This window comes from Tasmannia lanceolata, unplaced genomic scaffold (assembly GCF_043159265.1).
Source record: "Tasmannia lanceolata isolate RefF3 unplaced genomic scaffold, GAP_Taslan_0.1 ptg000003l, whole genome shotgun sequence".
Lineage (NCBI taxonomy): Eukaryota > Viridiplantae > Streptophyta > Magnoliopsida > Canellales > Winteraceae > Tasmannia > Tasmannia lanceolata.
In genome coordinates this window covers 9,118,607-9,146,342 of record NW_027518680.1, presented here as the reverse complement: position 1 = coordinate 9,146,342, position 27,736 = coordinate 9,118,607, and the positions used below count along the sequence as shown (strand labels likewise).

General features: G+C 38.5%; 2 protein-coding genes across 2 annotated transcripts; one reads left to right on the top strand and one right to left on the bottom strand.

Annotated features, from left to right (window-relative positions):
* Positions 1-916: 916 nt before the first annotated feature.
* Positions 917-23,516, top strand: LOC143850245 (damage-control phosphatase At2g17340-like). Its single transcript, XM_077359512.1, has 13 exons — positions 917-1,277; positions 4,620-4,685; positions 6,790-6,856; positions 6,986-7,054; positions 7,143-7,283; positions 8,915-9,043; positions 10,245-10,331; positions 21,951-22,025; positions 22,112-22,189; positions 22,331-22,408; positions 22,523-22,585; positions 23,203-23,397; positions 23,428-23,516. Exons 1-12 carry the CDS (start codon positions 1,108-1,110, stop codon positions 23,284-23,286), a joined length of 1,107 nt encoding a protein of 368 aa, XP_077215627.1. The 5' UTR covers positions 917-1,107; the 3' UTR covers positions 23,287-23,397; positions 23,428-23,516.
* A 2,099-nt stretch (positions 23,517-25,615) lies between these two features.
* LOC143864886 (uncharacterized) lies at positions 25,616-27,050 on the bottom strand. Its single transcript, XM_077375758.1, has 2 exons — positions 26,692-27,050; positions 25,616-26,111 (listed from the first exon to the last, which is right to left on the bottom strand). Exons 1-2 carry the CDS (start codon positions 27,048-27,050, stop codon positions 25,616-25,618), a joined length of 855 nt encoding a protein of 284 aa, XP_077231873.1.
* Between the last annotated feature and the right edge of the window lie 686 nt (positions 27,051-27,736).

Here is a 27,736-nt window from a genome sequence, read left to right as displayed (position 1 = left end):
ACTTCGTCGAAATTTGATACAGGATAAAATATTAGGGCCCGTTTGGATACCTCATATTTTGTATTTGGATTTGGAATTGAGTTTTGAATACAAAATGAGTAGATCCGCCGGTTCATGTTGAGGGAGACAAAAAGGAAAGCGGGTAGTTCCTACTGGAGGAGAGAGGTTGAGGAGCAAAGAGGGTGTAGGAAATTGCTAGATTTCTGGTTTTTCAATTACTTATTTGCAAGGCATATTTGGAAATCTGATTTTTTTTCATTGTCAGTTGCTGATTTGGAGATCAAAGGATTTGATCCGGATCCAAATCACAACACAAAAGTGCTGCAAATGTTAGAAATCCAAATCGGAATCTTGTCCTGCCCTTATTACTTCATTTGATTTCGATAGATTTCGTATGAAATTTCAGCGAGGACCGAAACGCATTCTGAAACCGAAATTTAAAACCTTGGTCTTTATACATTGAGATTCGAACTGTCTAATATGTTTCTTGAGCACATGTCACCGTACCTTTTTCCAGAAGGGAATCCAGTTTTCCTAGCAACCCTGTGCCGTACAATTAATTGTTTATGACGCCTTTCATCCTATAATTTCTCCAAGTTTGCGAGGGCCGGTACAACCCACTACTAGCCCAGCCCAAAAAGGACAGCAGGGCCCACATGAATGGATGATCTAAACCATTCAAATCTTTTGGCCCCTGTCGTTGGATGATCGAAACCCTTCGAATTTGAAGTGATTTTCATTAGTAAAGTCCAAAAAAATGAGTTCCAAAATCTCCTCAAATAAAGTTTAGATCATCCAACGGTCCTCATTTTTCAGCCACATAATATCTAAAAAAAATTGAACGGTTTATAGACCATCCATGCATGTGGGCCCCACTGTGCGCGCACTCCATATAACTTGTGCTGAGAGTTGTGAATTGTGACTTCTCAGACTTTTCTCGTCTCGTCATTTGCCTCTTTTTCTTCGAGCATTTGGAGAAAAATCGCAGTTTTTTCCCAATCCAAAGAAGGAAAAAGCAGAACCAGAGGGAAAAGAGAGAGAGAGAGAGTGAAAACTCACATTTTGAGAGACAAAGCAGAAAGAAAGCTAAGAAAGGATTGAGAGAGCATGGAAAGTTCTTCGGCAATGGTGCCTTTTCCATTGCTGATGACTCCAATCGAATCAAATTACAGAGCTTGCACTATACCTTACAGATTCGATTCTGATAATCCGCGCAAGGCTACACCTACTGAGATTGCTTGGATCGATCTCTTCCTTAACTCAGTTCAATCCTTCAGGTTTTTTTCTCGATCTATCTCTTTGTTTTGTTTTGTTTTTTTTTTTTTTTAATGAATTAATTTTATATCCATTTCGCTGATTTATTGAGATCTCGCTGTTTCTCTGCTCGATTTCGTTGATTCAAGAGATCTGTTTTGGTGTTTTAGGTTATTTAGGGTTTTAGAAGCATCTTATTGTGTTTTTTTGGATTTTTGAGCTAGTTAGGGTTTGTTTCTATCCAATAGCTGTTGAAATTTGGGAATTGGTTCTATTCCTGAAACTGCATTTCTTGATCAACTCAAAAGAAAATATTTTAATTGAGTATGATAGTGATGTGAAAATTCGTGTAATTTTGTGGATTCTGTTGTGGTGTTAGGGTTTTTATGTTGCCATTTTGAGCCATGGAATTCATTTCTAATGACAATGATACTTTGCGGTCTCCCTCATTGGTAAGTTCAAGTTGGTAATGTGCTGCTCTATGGGACTAAACAGCCCTAAGTGCCATCTTAGCTGATGTATATAATTTTAGCGCTTCTCTGATCATCCACTCACTGTACCTTGTCATCGCTATCATACATTTGCGCTGCCAGTATTTACTTGTTTTTTGTTAATATCATTAGAGGCTAGTTTTTTCCCAGTTAATGACTTGTGACCTTAAGAAAGTGCATTAAGGAACATGAAAAAGCAGCGATATGTGATGGAAACTTAGCATATCAGTGTATTTTTGGTACCTTAAGAAAAAAAAAAAGGAAAAAGAAAAGATACTGATTTGGGCTCTATACGAGCTTGTCAATACTGATATTTTGAACTTTGATTTATACCTCAAATTCTGTCCCATAATCGTTCTCATGCTCAAAATCTTAATTCAATTTACGATCTCTATTTATTTCATTACTTGGCCTCATGACTTTGAAACTTGCTAATTTTCTTATTTTAACTCAAACCCATAGCTTCTGCCATTGTTCCTAGGCAAGGATATTACTCCTGACCATGTTTATTGTTCCGAATCGATTTAAAATCCTAGTCCTTCTGCAAATAAGAGCAACCTGGTTCCCTAACCACTCAAGAAAACAACAACCTGGTTCCCTAGATCAACTTAATTCCAGGCTACGTCACAAATGCCATTCTCGGGAATTTCTTTGCAAGGGAAAATTTCGGGGTATATTATTTTTTTTTATTTTTTATAGTTTATATTGGGAAAAAACGGTACAAATAAAATTAGTTAAAAAATATATAAAAATATTAAATTTTAGAAAAAATATAAAATAAAAAATCGTAAAAATATCGTGATTATATTGTGATATTATCGGGAGATTTTATGATAAAAACAAAAATCTCGCTATATTTTTAAAATCTCAGGATTTGTTCGGGATTTTGTTGTTTTATCAAAATATCGCGATAAAAACCCGATATTTTGAAAATATTGGAGATATTTGTGACATAGATTCCAGGTATGATGAGTCCTATTACTAAATGACTCACGATTCTTAAGTATGCAATGATTCTCAATTCTGTAATGCTTTTAGAATTTAAATATTTCTTCTTTCTCGAAATTTATGGTTCTTCACAATTACTAGTAGAATGAGAAACATAGAAGTCTTTCAATGGTTTATTAACCTTTAGTGGAATATCGTTTAATTTAATGTGAGTGCATATTGCAAATGTTTAGATTGCCTTATTACTTGGGCTTGGTGTTGTGGATTTGAGTCTTCCATGTGTAAGACACTAATGTTTTTGTTTCTTTAATAAAAAAGTATCCTCCTTTTAAGTTTGCAATTGCCTAAGTCTGAAGCATAAGATGGTTATGAATTGTGATCATTTTAGTTTATATGATTCTTGTACCACAATTCTTTAGTAGATACAGTACAGAGGTCTTATCTTACCCATACATTTTCCCTTTCTTACCATCAACATCATCTCTGGAGCCCATCTTTCTGTTCCTCCTCCAAAACCCTAAATCCACTTTTCCAATCATCATCATCTATGAAACCCATCTTTCTCCTTTCGAAAAAAAAACCCATCTTTCTCTTCCTCCAAAACACTGTATCCTCTTTTCTCTCCTCGATTTAATTCATTGTTCTTTCCTTCTCTAGTTTCCATTGTCTTCCATTATTTATTTACATCTCTCTTTTCTTCTCACTTTACTTTTATTCATTCTGTCTTCGTTCTATCAAAGCCCATCCCCTTTTGGCTGAAAATACAATTCTCTTATATTATGCTGGTAACATACATCTAATTTAAGTTTGTTGCAAAGAAGAAAAAAAACATATATCTAATTTAAACCTATATAAAAAAAAACATAATCTAATTTAAGTTTGGTGCAAGTTAGCTTCTATTGCTATTTGCAAAAAAACTTTATGCATGAATGGGAAGACTACACACAAAAAATATTGAAATCAAATTCTCCTTTTTTTGAGAAGTGATTTTATTATAATGTTTAAATTGTCTTTGAGTAACCACAAATCCAAGTGATGAAATGGTATTGTACTTTGTTTACCGACATTGGTTTTTCCCTCAATAGAAAGCTTAAGAGGCTCATAGCATTTATAGAAATGCAAAGCTTTTGTCATCTATCATAATCAAAGAGGAGATCTCAAGGGCCAACACATGTCGCAACCACTAAATCATGTCCTTAGAGGTTAGAAATTGTACCCTCAAAGTTTATGTAGGATTAATGTGGTTCTAAACATACATACTACAGGTGGAATGATTTTCAATCTGAAGATCAATATAAGTTTTAAACACATCATGCAAGATGATTGGAATTACAATGAATATTAAGATGATGTCATTCCAGGAAATTTCAATGATTACAAAAACGGAGAAGAACGTAGTTTATATCCAAAATTAAATCTGAAGTTTCATCATAAATGTCCATAATTTGCATATGTTTCCATATGCTTTCGTGATTTTACAAGATTTCCACCAAAAATTTCAATTGAAACCGACATGCTTCCTTTTTTTTCTCACGATCGAAACCATACCGAAGCCATAACATGGAACCTTGGACGTGATGCTTTTACTTGTTCTTTTTCTCATTTTCATCTTCTTCTTCCTTAAAATTGCTGCTGTGCTTTGTGTTTGTTTTTTATTTCTGTTCTTGTTGTTATTCTGCCATTATTTTCTTTTTCTCTCGCTGCATCCAAAAGGTTTTTTAAATGGTGGATGGTGTGCTCTGTTTCTTTTCACTGACATGTCTGTTGTCCCTTATGTTGTCTCTCTACCTGCATTTTTTAGGGAGTCCGTCTTTGACAAATTCTTTTTGATTTTCTATGCAAAAAAGTTTGATTCTTTGTTCCATCCAGCGGTAAACAGAGAATCAAAGGATACCGGTTAGTTTAACGATATTGGTTTTGATGCAGGAAACGAGCAGAGAGTGATACAACAGTTGAAGATGCTCATATTAAAGCCGAAAAGTTTGCTCAGAGGTGCTTCTTTTCTTTTTCTGCTTGCTAGTAATGCATAATCGTGATTATATGCTGTCACCATTTGGAATGGTTTTGATCTTACTATTGGAAATTGCATAGCTCTACTGTTTATTACTCCACAGCCTCAAAGTTATTTGATTTTATTCCTTCAGATTAAGGTGTGAACTTACCAGTTACTCCAAAAGCTTAAGCTATTGAAGAAGGCGTTTATTTAATCTTTTATACTTTAACATAAGCAAGTACTATTTATGCCAATATGAGCGGCGTCATATCTTAAAATTCTGCTTACGTTCATGCCAATTGAAGAATAAAGTATGTTGCCCCATACATGTTTTGTCTAGGTTGGGTTGTGTGCCGTAGTGTGAGTTACTATGTGTTGATTTATGCTCATGCTTCTTATGCTTTTGATTTCATTGAATTATTTTTGGCTTGAATTGATTGGTTAGAAGAAACATAGAATGTAATAAGTTTACCTTGCCAGTCTATGCTTTTGGCTGGCTAAGTGTTGAGCTTAGTCACAATTATTTTGTCAATGTTGTCTAATTTCTGCTCTGTTTTGTCGTTAAAAATCTTACTCTAGTTTTTTTCAAGAGTTCCTAAGTCTTGATGAAGGTTTTTGTGTTCTTGATATCATGGTCTTAAATTTCATCTGAAACGTTTCAGCAGAAATATTTCAATTTTGGCTGCTACCGAAACAAAATCCACTTGGATTCAGAAAAATACTAGATTTTGCCCGAAATTTCGGGACTTTGTTATTAGTTCGCTTGAAATATGCAAAACATGCAATTATTCAGATAAAAAAGCAAAGTTTCTGTCGAAATGTCGACATTTCGACAGAAACCTAGACAAAAGTCCCACTTCAAAAAAAAAAACCTAGACGAAAGTCAACTTAAGTCGCAGAAAAGAGAAGAGCAACAATATTCCTTTAAGATATTTCTAAAAAATGATAAAATAAAAATAAAAGAAAAACCAGTGGTGAATAATCGTACCTGGATTTCTGCCGTGATTTTGCATCGAAATGTTTCCATATTTTACAAGATTTCGGCTGAAATTTCGAACCGAAACCGAAATGTTTCCATTTCTCTTATGACCAAACCTAAATCTAAATCGAAATTTAAAACATTGCATGTATATTCCTTTGTTATTTCCAAGCTTTTATAATATTTGAGGGCACCTCTTGATCAGTTTGAACTGGGTCAACAATCTTTTGTACTCGAACAATTTTAATTATTCTGTGTTAAAAGAGCCAATGTTTTAGCATCTGAAAGGCTGCTTTGGCAAGACATTGCCTTTTAATTAGTCTCCCACCTAGCACATTATTGGCAGCCTCCTAACTGTAAAAGGCTATCACAATGGTTAATTAACCGAAATAAATGCATGTATCGGCTTATTTATTGAATTATGTTAGTTTTTGCATGCCACCTTTTCAAGGTGCCGTAAATGATAATGCATCAAGCCTGCACCATATAAGTTCTCTTCGATGACCTTCTATTTTGTGGTTCAATGAATGATTGCATAATGCCTTGAAAGCATACAGCTTTCGTGACATTTGCTTTGCAGTGTGCTTTCATCCCTCAGTTTCTTGGTTCATTTCTGGTTATTCATTGAATCTTTATCTTGAAATTTTCTCGTGAATATTTTAAACTTTCAATCCAATGATGTTTGTGATCAGTAATTTTAGCATTTATATTCCTAGTTGCATGACCATACTTGTACCTGTATACATGCTTGCACACTCATTAAAACAGATTTCTTAGTTGCCGAACTTGGGATTTGTATAATATGTATCTGTTATTAGGTTCAATATGTGGCAGTAAAAGCATGATATCTTATGGTTATGTCATAGAAAAAGTTGTTTATCCTGCCAATGGTTGCCATACACCTTTTTCACTGGTGGGATTGATGGGACCAATTGACACGAAATAGGATGTCACCCTTGTTTTTTAAGGTTATGTTGATCCCACTAATGGGAACGATGAGAGGACCCCAAATGTCATGCCGAGGAGGATTGATGCTGTGCTCCTATGTTAGCCATGCCTCAATTTTCAGTGTTGCTTAGGGTCACATCTCTAATTTGGTTAATCTCTGATATTGGCTTGAGAAGGTACACGGAGATACTCGAGGACTTCAAAAAAGATCCCCAAAGTCACGGTGGGCCACCAGATTGCATTGTAAGTCAACTATGGCTATTGTGCTTCTACAGTTCTACCATGTCACCACGGTGAAAATGTTCTTATAGGTGGCTAAGAGCATTTTATATCACTGAGACTGAACTTTGACCGTCTCTGTGATAATTCTAGCTTCTTTGTAGGCTGCGTGAGCAAATCCTAAGAGAATTGGGATTCAGAGATATATTCAAGAAAGTTAAGGTAAATGTTAACTTTAGCGCATGGTATTCCATGTTAATCTGCATCATGCTTTCTATTTGCTTCATTGAAATGTTTTAAATTTGAACAGGATGATGAAAATGCTAAAGCCATCTCGTTATTTGGCGGGGTTATTCAGCTTAACGATGCTATTGAAGATGGAGGCAAGCGTGTGGAAAACTTGATTAGAGGAATACTTGCTGGCAACATATTTGATTTGGGATCTGCTCAGGTAAATAAATTCTTGACAGGAGGCATGTTTAGCATCACATCCAAGGTTGTATTTTATTTTTGAGTTTTCTTCATCTGAAGGCTAATGATTCATGAAATGAGGTGGTATATGATGTGTGACCATATTTTCCCAGAATATGGATGAGAGGTATAGGTGGAGACCACTTGTTCTATGCCCCAACTCATTAATTTGCTGGGACCTACCATGAATTTGAACATGCCCGAGAACCTCCCCCCCTTCATACCATCGTAACCCTGAGATTGGTGGCCTGTAAGTGGGTGGTAAAAGCAAGAAAAAAAGAGCAAATGCCAGCAGTCCACAGTCAGCCGGAAATCCCCCACAGACTGGAAGGCTAGGGAAAGGCCATCTCTAAGTTGGTTGCTTGATGAAATATTACTTAAGATTTTTTTTTTGTTATAGGAGGGTTGAATGATTTGAATTGGTAGAAAGTTCGCATGGTTCCTACTTGTTTTGGAAATCTAATAAAAAAAGGGTGGCCCAGTGCACGAGGCTCCCGCCATTGCGAGGTCTGGGGAGGGCTAGATGTACGCAGCCTTACCCCTGGTTTGCACAGAGGCTGTTTCCGTGACTCAAACACGTGACCACCAGGTCACAATGGAGCAACCTTACCGTTGCGCCAAGGCTCGCCCTCTAAAGAAACAGAAAAATAAGTGTAGGTAATATAAGCTAGCATGAAGTGATATTTCGTTGTAAGTTGTATCTCTTAGATTCTCCCTTTATTTTATTTTTTGGAAAGGGTCCTGGTGTACAAATCGTACACTATACAACCATTTAGGAGTTTCTTATCACGATGTGGCCAAAATTTGACATCGATAGAAAGTGGTTCCCAACCATGAATTGCTATTTCTCCCATACCAAGATTTATTTGGCAGTATGTCTCCCAAACCAAGATTGATTGCCGTCCGAGGTGAACCTTCTCATCCCATAATAGATAGGATGACATGTCATATTGTCATGTGCAAGAAAGTACAGTTCCCAAACCCCAGTTTTGGAAACTTTGTTTTTGATCCTCAGATTTATTAATTGAAGCGATGACCCTTTGGACAATTTTATGCAATTTAATTCCTTATCTGTAGACATCGGGAATATTTAACGCAATAATGTCAATTTATTAGGACCTATAAGAACTTCCTGTTAATCTATAGTTGTTTGTTGCTTAACCCATTTCCACATATTTTGTAGCTTTTTTATACTTTTCTGTCTGTTTAATATTCTTTCGATAGGAAAAAAAAACATATGAAGAAAATTGTATGTTACAGATATTTGTAGTGTAATTGCAAATGTTTGTAACATATTGGTCGAGTGAATCATGTACAAAAAATGCGAACCAAAGCATTGAGCCTTAACCTTTTGCTTTGAATCCAGTTGATGATATGCATAATTTCTGAATCAGTCTTTCAGGAAAAAAAAAGATATGTATAATTTGCTGAATTATAGTGTGCCGTTTCATCATTTTAAGCATATGAAAAGCTCCTTGGTAATTCGGAGCTTTTTAGTCTTTGCATGTAACATGAAGCATCTTCAAAATTCTGTGACTTTTTTATATTTTCATAGCTTTGGTTTTGCTAAAAAATAACTTTAATATGTCTTATTTTTTCTTCTTCTTGTAGCTTTCAGAGGTCTTTGCAAGGGATGGAATGTCCTTTTTAGCAAGTTGTCAAACTCTCATGCCTCGACCTTGGGTTATTGATGATTTGGACTTATTTAAACTGAAATGGGGTAGAAAGTCTTGGAAGAAGGCAAGACTCCTGTCCTTTCTCTCTGCCCTTCCTTTTAATCTCACATGGTACTTTTACCTCGGAGTGGGTTTCATTGTAAGCCTTCGAGGGATTGAATTTGGTCAAATGTTTATTGAATCTAAGGTTTTACCGACTAAAGACAGTTTATTTTGACAGAACAGCTGTGCATGTTGAACTCCGTCCGACACTTTGTGTTTTTACGTACATTTTATTTATCCTTCCTCTCATTCTTGTGACTTAGCCTACTTATTGTTTATATTGATCAGTAGAAAGCAAGTCTACATTTTCTCTGTAAAACATGTTTCTACGATGTATTTGTGCTTCTATTGCTAAAAAAATGCCAAAATTGTTGCACATAATTTTACTTGGAGTTTATATGGTGGCCAGCCATGTTTTTCTATTCATGGTTTTAATTTTTAAAACTCCCCCGCATCGTGTGGACTCCCCCAAGTCGACTCCCTTTTACCTTGGCCGCGTCCTTGTCCGAGTCTGCGTTTTACCCTACAAAGTCGATCAAAACTCCTTTGACTCTCCCAAGTTATGACCGCGTCAACTGAGTACTCAGCCGCGTCAACCGAGTACATGACCGTGTCGTGCTGAGTTGACTAGGGTTTTCTGTGGCTGCGTTTTGACCTGCATTCACATTCACCTTTTGAAACACTGGTTCTATTAGTTCAAAATCCACAGAATAGTATGAGTAGTTAAAAGTACATTTGGCGCCACCCATGTTGTTCTATCAGTTCAAAATCCAAAGAATAGTATGAGTAGTTAAAAGTACATGTGGCGCCACCTTTTGATGATACAAAATTTTCATCTTCTGGGTCCTACTATGGATGGACATGCCCAAAAATCTCCTCCGCCGGACAATTCTGTCCCTTGAAGGCTTGCGTTATGATTTAAAGTTTTATAAGACAATGATCGACATTTAGGAGGGAAATGCCCACAAATTGGAGGTTAGGAGTGTCTGGTGGGGAAGGATTTTGGAGCATGTCTGGTGAGTCAGTATATAATTCTTCATTTTTGCTTGGCTCTATTGTTCTAATCATGCATATATTTTCTTTTCCCCTTTTTTTTTGCTCGAGTCAGTATCTGTCACTTTTCATGCAGTTGTGCCTTTCTTTGCTAGTATTTTAAAGGCACTTGTTATTATGTGTCGTTTTTTCGACATGCACTAACTTGTACCCTTTCATTTTTATGATAGGCTGTCATATTTGTCGACAATTCTGGTGCAGATATCATATTGGGTATATTGCCATTTGCAAGGGAGTTGCTCCGACGTGGCACACAGGTTCTGCTCACACCAATCATTTTATATGACATAATGGAATTATGTAAATTCATAATAATTGTTTTGGCTTGAACTCCAAAGCTTGAAGAAGCTCTGTGTTCTCTTCTTTTATGAACAATATGGATGATGCCTTCAATATTTAGGACATGCAATGCTTCTACTTCCCATCCAAGTTAGCAAAACACTATTTATCCTTATTTATCAGAACACGCACTTGATTCGTTTATGTTGTACATGTTCATATGAATCTTGGCATGTTAATCAAGCTAACTTTAATATCTGGACTTGGTAATCAAGAGATAACTTAAATAGTGTGCATTCGTGCGTGCATGACCTCCTTAATAAAACTCAAAAACAACTCAACTCAACTCAACTAAGCCTTTGTCCCAAACTAGTTGGGGTTGGCTAATGAATCCTTTAGAAAATTTTCATGAAGAAGGTGAAAGAATCTGCCCCATTCAAATTGACTAAGTCTAATCCTAACACTAGTTGGGTTCGTCTACATGGATCATTTTCTTCCATTCTATCCTATCCAAGGTCATGTTCTCTGTTATGTTCCTAGCCCTCAAGTATTTCCTCACTGTTTCTACCCAAGTTGTTTTCGGTCTACCCCTACCTCTTTTTACTCCATCAACTTGGCACGAGTAACTTCTTCTCACTGGAGCATCCAAATTCCAAAGGCCTACCTTGGATATGCCCAAACCATCTTAAGCGGTGCTCTCTCATCTTCTCCTCAATTGGTGCCACCCCCCACCTTTTTACGGATGTCTTCATTTTTAATTCGATCTAACCTTGTGTGGCCGCACATCCATCTAAGCATTGCATATACTTAATAAAACTCATCATTTAAAAAAGAGAAAAAAGATGAAGGAATGTGCACATTCCATATACTTACCCATCACTTCTTAGGTACAAGATACATGCGTCATAGTACCGATTAACAGGAGTGTAGAAAGTGGAAAATACAAAAACACATTTGACTTATGCCTATGGAAATAAATCCAAGTTAACCTGGAATAGTCATAAAAAATATTATATAGAAACAAGAACTAGGATGACAAGGAACATGTGCAAGAACCCAAGCATTAGTGTGAATAAACTCAAACTGAAGTGATTTCTTAATATTGTTATTATAAGCTCAAATTGGGATTGAGCCTCTACCTTAATGGTCAAGGCTATTTTCTTCAACCTGTAGGTCGGAGGTTCAATCCCAGCTTAACTACCAAAAAAAAAACCATCACTGAGTTCACTGTGTTTCTCAAGTTGACAATTGTGACATAATGGGAACTCAATGGACTTATTACATGAAGAAATAATATACTGTAGAGTTTAGACACTAAATTCGTGTACCACTCTGAACACATCTTTCATGATCCTTTCTACAGGTAGTACTGTGAGGGGTCTAAACTTCGACTCTTATTTCTTTCTTCATATTGTAAAGGGAAGCAAAGCCCCTTTTTTTGCTCCCTCTACTGATAGATCAGGGGACCTCCTGCTGGCCAGAATAAAAGTATAAAACGATCCTTCAGAAAGTAGTCCCATCAACCTTGGGCCCATAAAACAATGGATTTGGTGTGAGCCAGGCAGGATGCCACGTTGGCAATGATGGAGAAAAACAAATGCTGAAAAGACCTCAATGTTGGAAGGAGAATGTGAAAGCGGTGAATCTGAGGTGTCCGTCAAAAAATATCAATTTTCACAGGATACTCCTATAGTTAGGTGTTCTTTGTTTGCTGATCTTTGCAAGAAAACTCGTTAGGGTAAAAACAAAGTAACAACGAAACTATAAGAAATCGATAGAAGTTTATGCTGAATACTAGGCACAAGATTTACATCTGGAATAATAAAAGAAACATAATGAGAGGAAGCCAAGGCAAAACCAACATGTGTGATGGGAAGGGAAGGGCCATCAACAATAATAATAAGAGAAGAACTTGAGTAAGGATTAATGAAGGTCATGTTACTAGAGTGACTAAATCGTTAGGAATATGGTGCATGATGCCCATATCTATAAGTCACGAAGCTTTGGCACTCGTGGTGGGAGAAAGGTGATCCATGTGATGAGTCAGGGCTATAGGCGAGACTCCTCAAGGCTGGGAATCATATTGATAGTAGTGACCCACCATTGTATGATTACAACATCTGCAAATTTGGCATTCGTAGAATCCGTGAGCCATGGGGCTAGCATGATAAGGAGCATGTGTGCTGGGGCTCGGGAGAAATGCTAGTGCTAGGCAAGTCCTGGGTGAGTTGGCAATGTGGGAAGACCACCTCCATGGGCATGTTGTGGCCTAGCCTGAGTTGGTCTAACATGATAGGTACTTGGACGTGTGCCTTTGGCGCTGTTTGTTTTGGATTTGAGAACCGATTGTGAGTCCAAAACTGATCATTGGACTCGAAATTAAACGTAAATTTGAGTCCAATAATTAGTTCTGGACTCACAATCGGTCTAAAAATCCAAAACAAACAAGGCCTTAAGAATAAAGTGATTGTTGATACTGTTGAAACCTGCGTCCACAACCTTGGTCACGTCCATGTCCGCATCCTGCTGGTGGGGTGTTGAACGAGTACAACACCCCAAAGGTGTCAGTAGAAGGCTTGGAAGGCTTAGGATTGACCTTATGTGCAGACATTAGGCTATCATGATAAATAAGTAAACACTCAAAACTCAAAGAAATGGCGGGGAAATTGAGTGAGAACAGAGGTAGTATGCATAGCGCAATCCTCATCACAAAGCCCTTGTGGAGTGTAACCACGCTCATCAAGAGGCAACTAAAAAGGGCGGCCCAGTGCACGAGGCTCCCGCCATTGCGGGGTCATCAAGAGGCAACTGTATGAAATCAGAATCTCCGGCGGCCTCCACCTTGTACCACCACCAAACACCGGCGGATCCCCATTAAAATTATATCTGTTCCATCCACCGTCCTCTCTATTTCCTACTTCCACTAACCCAAAAATCAGAATCCTCCTCCCCACTAGAATCAAATCATTCAGTTCCCATCCGAAAGTATACTCCAAGCTCTAACTTTAAAGAACTGTAATACTACCTTCATCCTTCCCCCTTCAAACCCTAACCCTAACGACTTTAATACTCCCATCATCCTCCCCCCTTCAAAGCCTAATCTCCTGTAACGACCCGATTTCCGTCGTGTCGCTACGAGCAAAAGAAAGTAAAAATCATGGAAATATTTTTTTTTTTATATAAGCATCAACGACGATCCCGATAGAATCTTATTACAACTTAAAAATGATACATGACGTAAGACGTCAAAATGCAAGGACTCCAGGAACGAACTCTCTGATCACACAGTCCCTTATCCCATGGTTCCTTCATTTGCAAATGCTCCGCCATCTAATGCCTCAACCCCTGTGGTGGAGGAATCAACGTCAAAGCAGGGTCATCCAAAGACCGAGCAAAGTAAAAGAGACAATAATAACAGTGCATACAATAAAATCCACATTTCAATAATGTCTAGAATAAAGATTACAATGCCCATGGCAATATAAATCAAAGGAGTGACAATAATTTCAATGTATGCTATGTATGCATGTATGCAACAATTTTATAAAATGAGACAGCACATTCCCCAGGTACATCCGGCTTTTCCCCCATTTATTTTTCTGTCAGTTCTTTTCTGACTTTTTCATTTTCTTTTATTTTTTTTCTGCCGGTGTCCTTGCCGCACGGCTAACCACTACCCCTGTCTGAAGGTAGTGACGTTATGGACTTGGATTACGGTCTCGCATTTGCCGAGCCGGGGATACTATCCCTCGGGGATACTTTCCCTTTTTGGTTGGTTTGCCAACGAAAGGCAGTACACGCTTCTCGCGTTGGCCTTTGGACCTTAGGTCCCAGGATGATTCCACCACACCCTTAAGTTCCCCTTCACTTTCCCCCATGTATGCAACATGTATGCAATTACTTACCTTTTGCCTTTCTTCCTGCATTCATTTCAATTCATTTGATTCCAGCATTCATTTCAATTCATTTGATTCCAGGCAAGCGAGTATAAATTCACTAAGCAGGTATTTATCAGGCAATTTATAAGCAGAGCTACATTGCATAGACAATTATATTGAACACCATTACAAGACAAGGTCTAGCTGTCACCTGCCTTTTCTTATAGTCGCAGTAGGACGAGATGGCTCCTGTAGGCAAATAAGTGAAATAGGTCAACTTATTTTAGTCTAGGTCCTTTTAATATCACACAGACAACACTTGTCCTTTCTGTGTCCATTTATGTCCTAAAATAAGGTTCCCTGTGTTCACTATTCATGTGGGCCCCACATGCTACTATTCATGTGGGCCCCATCATGTCACTATTTATGTGGGCCCCGCATGTCACTATTTATGTGGGCCCCATCATGTCACTATTTATGTGGGCCCCATCATGTCACTATTCATTTCACCATAAGTTGATAAAGTTTACTTTACGGTTACTATGCTAGTATTTCACCGTTAAGTATATAGGTGGTAGAACCAACCATTACTTTATCCATATAGGTGGTAAAACCAACCATTACTTCAAATAAAATATAGGTAGGTGGTAGAACCAACCATGAAAGAGATCATTAAATAATTTAGGTGGTAGAACCAACCATTGAAAGAGATCATTGCTTTCAAATAATTTTAGGTGGTAGAACCAACCATGAAAGAGAGACTATTATAAAAGACTTACTTGGTAGTGGATTTTCTTTTTCCTTCTTCTCTCTCTCTCTTCCTCTTTCTCTTTCTTCTCTTCTCTTCCTCTCTCTCTCTCTCTTCTCTTCTCTTCTCTTCTCCTTTTCTTCTCCTCCTCCTCCTCTATTTATAGACATTTTTTTGCATAGTACTTTTTGCATAGTAAAGACTATTTACTATTTTAAATTATTATTTCTGTCGGTCAATAGTATTTTTGCATAGTACTTTTGCATAGTAAAAACTATTTACTATTTTAAATTATTATTTTCGTCGGTTAACAGTATTTTGCATAGTTAATAATATTTTTTTATTATTAATTTTGTCGGTCAATAGTATTTTTGCATTTTTTTATTATTATTTTCGTCGGTGCGATGATATTTTCGTTTCCACTAGGGATGGGTCCCGCTGGTGGTAGGACCCGCTGGTCGTGGGGCCCGCTCGTGTGGGACCCGCTGATGTGGGACCCACTGGTGTTGGATCCGCTTATGTGGGGCCTGCTTGTATGGGGCCCGCTGATGTGGGACCCGCTTATGAATAGTACTCGGTGGGTCCTACTGTGAATAATACTTTTAAATAGTGTATCTCAATAGTGAACTTGCATAGTATTTCTGCATAGTAATCTCGCATAGTGACTATTGTGAATAGTAATTGTGAATAGTGACTATTGGAAATTTTTAACATATATATATATCTATTCCGTTTTTGTTGACATCTGGGGCGGTGGCTTAGTGGTAGGAAGCCGTTCAATCTTAGCTTAGACTTGGGTTCGAATCGTGTACGCCCCATTATGCCAGATGTCCTCATGCCCGATTAACTTGGGGAAAATGAGTAATGGCCGATGATTACCCACCTATGAGGCCATTTTTATATTTATATATATATATTTTTTTACCGGTTCTTACATTCTACCCCCCTTAAAAAAAATTTCGTCCCCGAAATTCCTACGCCCATAACCTAGATATCTTGATAATCAGAATCTCGACACATGATAATTTAAGATCATCTCCTTTACTTTGTAAATCTTAATTTTGATTAGAAATCAACGTCTTGTGAAATCCATTATAATCTGCACTGCCTCTTAAATACTACTAATCTTCTATTCTAGGCAGACATTTTACTCCTATGAATTCCCTTGTTTCCCATAATCCATAATTTATAAATAAGTTTTCTGACCTTCTGTTGCCCCATCCTGTACCTCGTTGTCATCGTTGATTAGGCCCCATCCTGTACCTCGTTGATTAGGGCGAAGAAACGCTTTTCAGTTCCTGGCTGTGCGTTCTTATCTTGGGTCAGAGGGCGGTACTGATTTCTTCTTCCCTGGTTCTGCTGATTGTTTGCACCGGTTGATATTGTGGCGGAGGTGGGCGGTTTTGGATGAAGGCTGGTGCCTTAGGGCAATCCCTTCTTCTCCAGCATTGCCCAACGTGAATCCTTCCACAGTGGGGGCACAAGTTCTTTGATGGTGGACCACTATCAATTTTTTTTTTTTTTTTTTCCAGTTTACCCTTGAAATGTGACACATCATATGTCACCTATTAGCTATCTAACCCTACTTAACGACACAACCCACAAGCACCAGGGTTTCCGTAAACCCGGGCTCTGATACCACAACTGTAACGACCCGATTTCCGTCGTGTCGCTACGAGCAAAAGAAAGTAAAAATCATGGAAATATTTTTTTTTTTATATAAGCATCAACGACGATCCCGATAGAATCTTATTACAACTTAAAAATGATACATGACGTAAGACGTCAAAATGCAAGGACTCCAGGAACGAACTCTCTGATCACACAGTCCCTTATCCCATGGTTCCTTCATTTGCAAATGCTCCGCCATCTAATGCCTCAACCCCTGTGGTGGAGGAATCAACGTCAAAGCAGGGTCATCCAAAGACCGAGCAAAGTAAAAGAGACAATAATAACAGTGCATACAATAAAATCCACATTTCAATAATGTCTAGAATAAAGATTACAATGCCCATGGCAATATAAATCAAAGGAGTGACAATAATTTCAATGTATGCTATGTATGCATGTATGCAACAATTTTATAAAATGAGACAGCACATTCCCCAGGTACATCCGGCTTTTCCCCCATTTATTTTTCTGTCAGTTCTTTTCTGACTTTTTCATTTTCTTTTATTTTTTTTCTGCCGGTGTCCTTGCCGCACGGCTAACCACTACCCCTGTCTGAAGGTAGTGACGTTATGGACTTGGATTACGGTCTCGCATTTGCCGAGCCGGGGATACTATCCCTCGGGGATACTTTCCCTTTTTGGTTGGTTTGCCAACGAAAGGCAGTACACGCTTCTCGCGTTGGCCTTTGGACCTTAGGTCCCAGGATGATTCCACCACACCCTTAAGTTCCCCTTCACTTTCCCCCATGTATGCAACATGTATGCAATTACTTACCTTTTGCCTTTCTTCCTGCATTCATTTCAATTCATTTGATTCCAGCATTCATTTCAATTCATTTGATTCCAGGCAAGCGAGTATAAATTCACTAAGCAGGTATTTATCAGGCAATTTATAAGCAGAGCTACATTGCATAGACAATTATATTGAACACCATTACAAGACAAGGTCTAGCTGTCACCTGCCTTTTCTTATAGTCGCAGTAGGACGAGATGGCTCCTGTAGGCAAATAAGTGAAATAGGTCAACTTATTTTAGTCTAGGTCCTTTTAATATCACACAGACAACACTTGTCCTTTCTGTGTCCATTTATGTCCTAAAATAAGGTTCCCTGTGTTCACTATTCATGTGGGCCCCACATGCTACTATTCATGTGGGCCCCATCATGTCACTATTTATGTGGGCCCCGCATGTCACTATTTATGTGGGCCCCATCATGTCACTATTTATGTGGGCCCCATCATGTCACTATTCATTTCACCATAAGTTGATAAAGTTTACTTTACGGTTACTATGCTAGTATTTCACCGTTAAGTATATAGGTGGTAGAACCAACCATTACTTTATCCATATAGGTGGTAAAACCAACCATTACTTCAAATAAAATATAGGTAGGTGGTAGAACCAACCATGAAAGAGATCATTAAATAATTTAGGTGGTAGAACCAACCATTGAAAGAGATCATTGCTTTCAAATAATTTTAGGTGGTAGAACCAACCATGAAAGAGAGACTATTATAAAAGACTTACTTGGTAGTGGATTTTCTTTTTCCTTCTTCTCTCTCTCTCTTCCTCTTTCTCTTTCTTCTCTTCTCTTCCTCTCTCTCTCTCTCTTCTCTTCTCTTCTCTTCTCTTCTCTTCTCTTCTCCTTTTCTTCTCCTCCTCCTCCTCTATTTATAGACATTTTTTTGCATAGTACTTTTTGCATAGTAAAGACTATTTACTATTTTAAATTATTATTTCTGTCGGTCAATAGTATTTTTGCATAGTACTTTTGCATAGTAAAAACTATTTACTATTTTAAATTATTATTTTCGTCGGTTAACAGTATTTTGCATAGTTAATAATATTTTTTTATTATTAATTTTGTCGGTCAATAGTATTTTTGCATTTTTTTATTATTATTTTCGTCGGTGCGATGATATTTTCGTTTCCACTAGGGATGGGTCCCGCTGGTGGTAGGACCCGCTGGTCGTGGGGCCCGCTCGTGTGGGACCCGCTGATGTGGGACCCACTGGTGTTGGATCCGCTTATGTGGGGCCTGCTTGTATGGGGCCCGCTGATGTGGGACCCGCTTATGAATAGTACTCGGTGGGTCCTACTGTGAATAATACTTTTAAATAGTGTATCTCAATAGTGAACTTGCATAGTATTTCTGCATAGTAATCTCGCATAGTGACTATTGTGAATAGTAATTGTGAATAGTGACTATTGGAAATTTTTAACATATATATATATCTATTCCGTTTTTGTTGACATCTGGGGCGGTGGCTTAGTGGTAGGAAGCCGTTCAATCTTAGCTTAGACTTGGGTTCGAATCGTGTACGCCCCATTATGCCAGATGTCCTCATGCCCGATTAACTTGGGGAAAATGAGTAATGGCCGATGATTACCCACCTATGAGGCCATTTTTATATTTATATATATATATTTTTTTACCGGTTCTTACATCTCCAATCTCTAATCTCCACACCCTAACCCTAACGACTATGATACTCCCCTCATCCTTCCCCCTTCAAATCCTAATCTCCAAACCGTAACCCTAACGACTATAATACTCCCCTCCTCCTTCCCTCTTCAACCCTAACCCTAACAATCATAATACTCCCCCCTCCTCCTCCTTCAAACCCTAACCCTACATGGCTACTAATGTGTTTCATTGTCGCCGACCGCAACCTCCCTCACCTCCACATCCAACCTCCTACTTTTCCCTTGGATCCGACCACCCTTTTCCTTACTTAGGCCACTTCCACAGCCTCCGACGACTCCCCAACCTACTTTCTCCATCAACCCTAACCAGTTCCGGCCTTTTTTTCACCATTAAATCCGGCCTTCTCGAGCCCACATCCGGCCTTTCTGCACCTCCAGCCACCATCTTTGCAATTCTTGCGAGATCTGCCCATCTCCGGGCAACATCTGGCCACCATTTTCTCCCTTGCCCATAGAGAGAGAGAGAGAGAGAGAGAGAGAGAGAGATCAGAGAGAGTAGAAAGAGAGAGATCAGAAAAAGAGAGATAGATCAGAGAGAGAGAGAGAAAGAGAGAGAGGGAGAGAGAGAGATCAGAAAGAGAGGGATCAGAGAGAGAGAGAGAGAGAGAGAGAGAGAGAGAGAGAGATTAAAACTGCGTCCCCCCTAGGGATTCTGTCGACCTAGGGAGGGCAATCCATAGCTTCATGATATGAGATTCAGATTGCTTTGAGTAGAAGGCATGAGAAACCATCTACAAATCATGAGCAGCAGTCACATTTTAGGACTCGAGCAACTATCACAGGAGAGAGAGAGAGAGAGAGAGAGTCAATTGATCATTTGGATTACCAATAATCATATTCTGGGTTACGCTCCCAACCCTACTCCAAATCTCTTCTAGTATCAACATCGCTTCCCTCTACCATCGTAAGCATGTTAGGAAGAGAGAGAGGTGGGGGTAATATAACCAAGCCCTCAAGACGATCAACCATTGCTCCCAGCCCTAACTCAGATCTCCTCTATTATCACCATCACTCCCCTCTACATTCATAGGTGCATTGGGCACATAAAAATGGGAGAATTTGGCCTTCCAAAGGAGAAAGTTATCATGGAATAGCTTAATAGTTACTAGTTTGGATGGAAGAGGAAACCAACAGGGTGATGATGAAAGGAGGCAAAAGAGTCCATTACAGATGGGGAGAAAGGGTACTTAAAGGCAAAAAGTTGTAGGAAAATCCTTTAAAAAAAGTGATAGGAAAAGAGAGAGAAGGGCAAGTGAAAGAGAATGGAAGGGGTGCATTGGGCTGGAATGGAGGGATGAGAGAACAAATGAAGATTTGGTGTGTGAAAATTTTGAAGGGGGAAGGGAGAAACCATGGTTTATGATATTCTTAAGATGGTGCTAAAATGTACCTATTTTAAAATTTGTGTGTTAGAAGTCTATGATTTGTGGACATGGACACGAGTGTCGCGTGTCGACACTGACACGGAGTGTTGGACATGGCAAACACCCAAAATTTAGAAACGGGGACACGGCTAAAATAGAAAGTATATATAATTATAATTAGTCGATATGGATACGTGTGTCGAGTTTCGACGCGGATATGAGTTGTCCGACATGGAAACATCTAAAAATCTTGAAATGGTGACAGATACATGCACATAAAATTATTGATTATTACACAAATATGTGTCCACACACTCACATTAACTCTAACACTCCTAGCAATACATTTAAAAGTGTACAAATAAGTGTTGACACGGGAGGACATGCGTGTCGTGTCGGACACGTTCAAATTGTCTGCTAAATCTTAGGTTAAAGTAAAAGTGATTTTAAGTGAGAAGATAATAGAGAGAGAGAGAGAGAGAGAGAGAGAGAGAGAGAGAGAGAGAGAGAGAGCGCACCTCACTTTAGTGAAACTTACGTTACCAAGAGAGGGAAAAAAAATGAAAAAAAAAGGATAAAAGTCGAGTAGTAATTGGAAAACCTAGGTTTTGAATGGAAGAAGGCCTTTGCTGAATGGGGAAGATAACTGATTTTTTATTATTTCAATTTTTAAAAGTTCATGAAGTGAAGGAAAGTAGATGAAAACGAATGATGAATGATGTATTATGGATTTCAAGAAAGAGGCAGAAACAAAGAGAAGTACAATTCAAAAGAAGGGAAGAGGAAGAAGAAAGGTTGGGATTTTGTGGAGATTGAGGAAGAAAGACATAGCTTTAGAAAGATGAGAGGAGGATCGCCCATTGATCTTGATCTTGATCTTGATTATTCCGCTCTAATACGATGGCAATAATAAATACGTCTAGACAACCAGAGAGTCCAAACTCAGTTTCTTCATTTATGTCACGTAATGACAGTTCATTGGTATATATGGATATGGTCGAATGACCAAAACACCACTACGATTGATTTTGTCCAACTCTATCAATCTATACACTAGCTTGAATGAGGGAGGGGGTTGGGGCGATGTAAATATACACCCAACTGTAGTTTAATGAATTTTGTTTGTTACTGGGTCCCTTGTATGTGTAGCCGTTTGTCAGGTGCAATTTAGTAGACGTGTGCAATTCCAGATTTGAATGTTGAGCTTAACTGGGGCCATCCTATTTTTTGTGCTTTTGCCGCCAATCAATGTTAATGCTTTGCCTCTCTCTCTCTCTCTCTCTCTCTCTCTCTCTCCAAAATTTGCTTCCATATGCATTATCATATAAAGTTTCTATTAGGTTATCTTTTGGGATTCTTGGGAACTTTATCTAATCTAAGCTTGGACCAAATCAATGCCACAAGGCTGAAGTTTAGCATTCTCATTTGCTGAAATCTCGGGTTGATGCAGGTAGTTCTAGCTGCTAACGACTTGCCATCAATCAATGACGTGACATATCCTGAACTGCTTGAGATTGTTTCGAAGGTGATGCTGAGATTTCATGAATATATATGAAATTGCCTACTTTTTTAGGTATTGATCCCCATGTTCCTTTTGCCTCTGTCTCTCAGTTGAAGGATGAAAATGGGCAGCTAATGGGCGTTGATACATCTGGACTTCTGATAGCCAATTCCGGTAATGATCTCCCGGTAAGAAGATGACAGCCACTCTTGTTCTTGATTTTTTCAGTGTGATGAATTCCAATGGCTTTTATGGTAGCAGTCTTATGGGAAATGGAGGCTCGTAATTCGTGCAGATGTGTATTCTCAAGCTTTTTGCCTCATCTACAGGTTATCGATCTCTCAAATGTATCTCAGGAGCTCGCATACCTGGCTAGTGATGCAGACCTAGTTATCTTGGAGGGAATGGTAATGCATATCTAGTAGAATAGATCCAATCAAATGGAAAAAGGAATGTAGCGGGATTCATGGTTTTGGTTTTAATTAATAATTATTTGTATTTGACCCATTTTCCAATTGCAGGGACGTGGAATAGAAACTAATCTTCATGCTCATCTAAAATGTGACTCAATCAAGATTGGAATGGTAAGTACCTTCTTGCAGTTATCTTTTGTTTTTCAATTAAATTTCATTAAATGCGTGCTAGCCAATATAGATTGCCGAACCTTATAGCCTCATTTAATTGGTGATTATCGATTAATTAAATCATTGTTATCAATCTCAGTTTCCAGATCTGTATATGGCATGCATATTACAATGAATCAAATGGCTTCATTTGGCTTTATTTTGCATCCCCACCATAAAAGTTGTTTTAGTATTAGATGATCCATGTAGCGATTTGATTCTGGATGAAGTGATGAACTACATGGTATAAATCATACCTATTTGTTGATCTAAGCAAGTTCTATTTTGGATGAACCACCTTGCATAAACCATACCCTTTTGTTAATCCTAATTTTAATTGCTGAAATTTGTCCATTCCTTATTGACTGTTACCCATTTTGGTTTTAAGCACGCATTTGGAGGCTGACCGTCTGCATTAAGTGTGGCAAGAACCATTTATAACATATGTAGATGGTGATGATGTGAAATGAATCCATCTTTCTTTTTTATGTGCTTGAGGCTTCCTCTTTTTTTATCGCTATATTGAAAGTTATGTTTTTTATTTAGTTATCCATCTATTTATGTGTTGTTATTGCCAGGTGAAGCATCCAGAGGTTGCCCAGTTCTTAGGAGGGAGGCTTTATGACTGTGTTTTCAAGTATAATGAAGCTTCAAATGGGTAAGGCAGCCTTGTTTTTTCTGTCTATTTATTGTTTTCTACTTCACATTCATTATGTAAACGCTTCTACCATGAACTTTGTAATTCTCTTATCTTAGTCAAGGCTTTTTTTTACATGAGATGTGGGTTTCATGTAAAAGTCCACTGTAACTTCCACATGAAAGCTACCGTGAAAAATGTCTCAAAGTACTGTCAATAATCAACGGGAAATCACATATGATTGAAGTTTGGAGGTACTGAAAATGAAGATATAGTGAGGATGATTGATTTTTTTTTTTTACTTTATGCTCCTTTAAAATGTGGGTGGTGATTATGGGCAGAGTGGGACCCCACCATTTCAAGAAAAAAAAAGAAACAAATGGTGGCCCCCACTCTATGCATGGTCCATGATATTATGCGAGCGTGGGTTTGGGTGGAGATTGTGTTGGTGCGGCAAGGGTGCCATAATCACAGCATGAAGTGTAAAATGGTGGGCCCCGCCCTATGGAGATTGTTATGGTGTGGCCAGCGTGCATCATTGAAACACGAGGTGTAAAATGGTGCATGGTCCATGCTATTATACGTGGGTCTGTGGGGAGATTGTGATGGTGTGGCAAGGGTGCCATAATCAAACCATGAGGTGCAAAATGGCGGGCCCCACTCTATGCATGATCATGGTATTATGCATGGGTGATGGGTTTGGGTGGAGATTGTGATGGTGTGGCAAGGGTTACCATCATCAAAACATGAGGTGTAAAATGGTAGGACCTCAGACCGCTCTTTCCTAACCTAGGATATGTTAGGGGGATTTGTTGTCATTTTATAGGAACAGGTAAGGCTGAGGAAAAGATTAGAGGCAAGGGAGAAGAGATTGTGTTCTGGCATTTTCGTCATGTTACAGGTAGAAATTTCGTTTTTTCAAAATCTATTTCAAGGCAACATTAATTAAATTGAAGACTAGAGCCATAAAATATGAGCCACAACATGCGATGAAGTACAAATTTTCAGGATAGTTTGAGCAAGAAAAGGACACTTCTCTTGAAAATTTTTACATGGGGGATATTATTGTGACCTGACCCCTAACCGTAAGATGTATTTGGTATGAAAAAGATGGGGATTTGCTAGGGAATTTCGTGGTTTGTCTTTTTCATGAAATAACAGCCACACAGCCTCACTTTTCATCAGATTTTGTACTACTCATTTAATTCATCTGGGGTGGCCGATCTATCATGCAAAGCCAACCGTGACATCCCTTTCCGCGTAATTACCTAGCAGAATTTACATTTATGTCAAACAAACAATCTAAAATTAATTTTTGAGTAAAATTTGCTCTGGAAAATCTTAGTTCCTCCTAAATATTACACCATAAATTTTATAGTATCTGCTTTGGTTTTGAAAGAAACTTATTTCCTAAAGTATCTGCTTCTAATTTGCCACAAATATTGATTTCCAAATAATGTCTTGCAGAGAGACAAGAAAATCAGTTTTTTTTTTCACTGCAGCTCCAAATCTCAACTGCGAATGTGAGAAATCCAAATCTAAATCTTGCGGGCATCCAAACGCGGCCTTAGTTACTCTTCATTTTGCCCTTCAATAACTTTTCTCTTTACAGTGCCATTCCTTCTATAGCTCCTTCTCGAGATTTGCTTGCCATGTTGAAATGGAAACTTTATACGTTGCTTTCGTGTGGAACCACAACATATCAATGACCCAAAAATCTCATCTATAGATGGAAGACGTGTGCGAGCGAAGACATTGAATAATATTTTGGTTGACAATTGTTTGTCCATTGATCAGACCACTAATATTTCATTAATAGGTGAGATATTTTTGTTTTTTTGATGGGTAAGCTGGAGTTAAGCTGACCCCCGACCAGAATTTATAAATCAATATATAAATCACCATCAGAGAGGTGCTTATATTTAAAACCATGGAATGAAATCATATTCATCTTAGGCCCAATTCATTGTTTCACATGCACAAATATTTCGCATATATCTAAAATAAAAATTCCGGGAATATAGAATGACACTAGTTAATTTATGGGACTGATATTCTCACTACCGTAATTTGATAATGGCATTATTGGCTTTGTTTTAATGAATAGAAATTGATTTTATTTTATTTTTGTTGGGTAAGCTGAGGTTAGGCAAGACCCCTACCAGATATCATTAAAAAGAGAAAAAGTACAATCAAGGGGGGCTCAAAGGCCAACAGTTTGTCGAGCAGGCTCCAACAAAACCAACAGCAAACAATGAAAGAAACCATTGAACAGATAAAGAGACAGACGAGAAAAGGGCTCCTCAAGAGCATCCCTAGCAACACAGCAAATGAGAATAAAATAGACATGGGAACTACAATCTAGTATACAAAGTTCCAGATGAGTCATCTAAGACAAGGGCCATTAGATCAGGGGGCAGGTTTGAGGGAGGAAGATCTTCTACTTTGATGCAACAATTAGTTTTGGATACAAGATCTGGTGCTGAGTTGGCTTCCCGCCAGATATGAGTAATCTTCCAACTCTGAAATTCACTAAGGAGAGCTTTGAGGTTGAAGAGAATTGGAATTTGCTTCCATAGGCATTTGATTTTCCCATTGATAGCATTAATGGCGAACAGGGAGTCAGATTCAATCCAAAGGTGATTGAGGCCTAACTTCCTTGCTGAGGCGGGACCAACAAGAATCGCTTGCATTTCCAGCTCCTGGATGGATTTTGGAGGCATATTAATGGAGAAAGCTGTAATGTTGCTGCTGTTGGAGTCTCTGACTAGCCCTCCAATGGCTACTTCAGTTTGACAGAGAGATGTGTCAGAATTCAGTTTGAATCTACCCTCATCCGGGGGAATCCAGCTGCAAGTTTTTATCAATTCAGGTTTGTTGAACTTGGGGAGTTTTAGCTTAGCAGCCAAGAAATCGTCTTTGGGATCAAGGTTTCCATCCAATCTGAGGAAAAGAATTTTAGATCGTATAATATGGATGATATCCTAGAGGATGCTCTGCTTGTGGCGATTGCATTTGTCGAAGATCCTTCTGTTCCTTTCGATCTAGATGCAGTAGATAGCAACACAAAAGGCAAGGCAGAGAGCAACCAAATATCTGCCTCTAGAATTTATGTTATTTCTAATCCATGATTCTTCTTCAAGCAATGTTTTTTTTTGGTTTCCTTCTAATCGAGAACCTCCATAATAAGGATCTCCATATCCAGGAAGTAAAAGAGCGGTTGAAGAAAAGGTGGTCCAAGTCTTCTCTTCCCGCAGAGCATAGGGGGCATGAGGTTTCAGTAATGATCCCTATGGATAGGAGTTTAGCTTTGGTGCTAAGTTTACAATGGAGCGCTTGCCAAGCAACCAAGCTATGTCTGGGGATGTGGCCCTTGAACCAGATAGAAGAAGACTATTGAATTTTGGGATGGTGGGTTCTGATACTTTGCCAGGCACTTGTCAGAGTGAAGTTTCCATTTACGTGAGGTTTCCAAATTACTTGGTTATGGTTCCCAGGGATGATAAGAGCGGAGTTTAGAATGGGGTGAAGGCCAGGAAGAGTGCGCTGGTTAGTTGGGATCCATTCGCCGTTACTGAGGAGGTTATCAACTGTGGTAGATTGAGGGAGAGTGTTCAGAATTCTTCCTTCTGGGTATAAGTGAGAGATGAAACCATCAGGGTGCCAAGGCTGTTTCCAAAAGTCAATTCCTTTACCGTCTCCAATGACACAGCAAATGAGCTGGTTAGCTTCTTCTCTAGCTTTGAAGATGCTTCTGGCTCCCCAGGAAGGCCTGGATGGCATATTCATAGTCCAGAAGTTCTTTCTTTTCAAGTATTTGTGATTAAACCAATCCGACCATAAGGAGTTTCTGCCATTAATAACATTCCACAGGTTTTTCATCTGGCATGCAGAGTTAATATCATGGAGTCTTCGAATCCCCAAGCCCCCTTCAGATTTCCATATTTTGATCATGGCACTATTACTTTGTTTTATATTTTTCTGATTAAATATTGATAGAATCTTGAGCACTATAAGAGGTGTAAAATACGAAACAAAGTGAGTAGTGGCATTATCATCCTATAGTGGACCACACTATATAGGATGATCCAAACGGTCCATATGATAGGCCACAACGTAAATAGGCTGTGCCCAAAAAAATCATTTCTATTGGATGATCCCAACCCTCCGATCTGGGATGAAATGCATCTTATGGTAACCTCTAAACAATCGTTACTGCTTTTCTTTGGAAAAAAACGTCGTAGGGTTCCAATCGTTCTTGTTTCTAATGCTTATCCAAACATTAGAATGGATTTGATTACGGAGAGAATAGGAATTGGAATGGAATATGATTCTTTCTTCCGCCATTTAAAAACTCGCTGAAAAGACACTTGGCCCCACATGTCCACTAGTCCATCCAAATGCTGTATAAGATCAACGATCGAGATTTCTCATATAAGTATCCTTGTGGGACCCAACAAATAAAAAGCCCCTGT

Excerpts from the sequence above, each read along its gene's own strand:
- LOC143850245 (XM_077359512.1), top strand. The coding sequence starts at position 1,108 with ATGGAAAGTTCTTCGGCAATGGTGCCTTTTCCATTGCTGATGACTCCA. Across the intron at positions 10,332-21,950 it reads TGCTCCGACGTGGCACACAG|GTAGTTCTAGCTGCTAACGA; the intron begins GTTCTGCTCACA and ends GGGTTGATGCAG. Across the intron at positions 22,586-23,202 it reads ACTCAATCAAGATTGGAATG|GTGAAGCATCCAGAGGTTGC; the intron begins GTAAGTACCTTC and ends TGTTATTGCCAG.
- LOC143864886 (XM_077375758.1), bottom strand. The coding sequence starts at position 27,050 with ATGAATATGCCATCCAGGCCTTCCTGGGGAGCCAGAAGCATCTTCAAA. Across the intron at positions 26,112-26,691 it reads TTCACTCTGACAAGTGCCTG|CTGGATTCCCCCGGATGAGG; the intron begins GCAAAGTATCAG and ends AAAAACTTGCAG.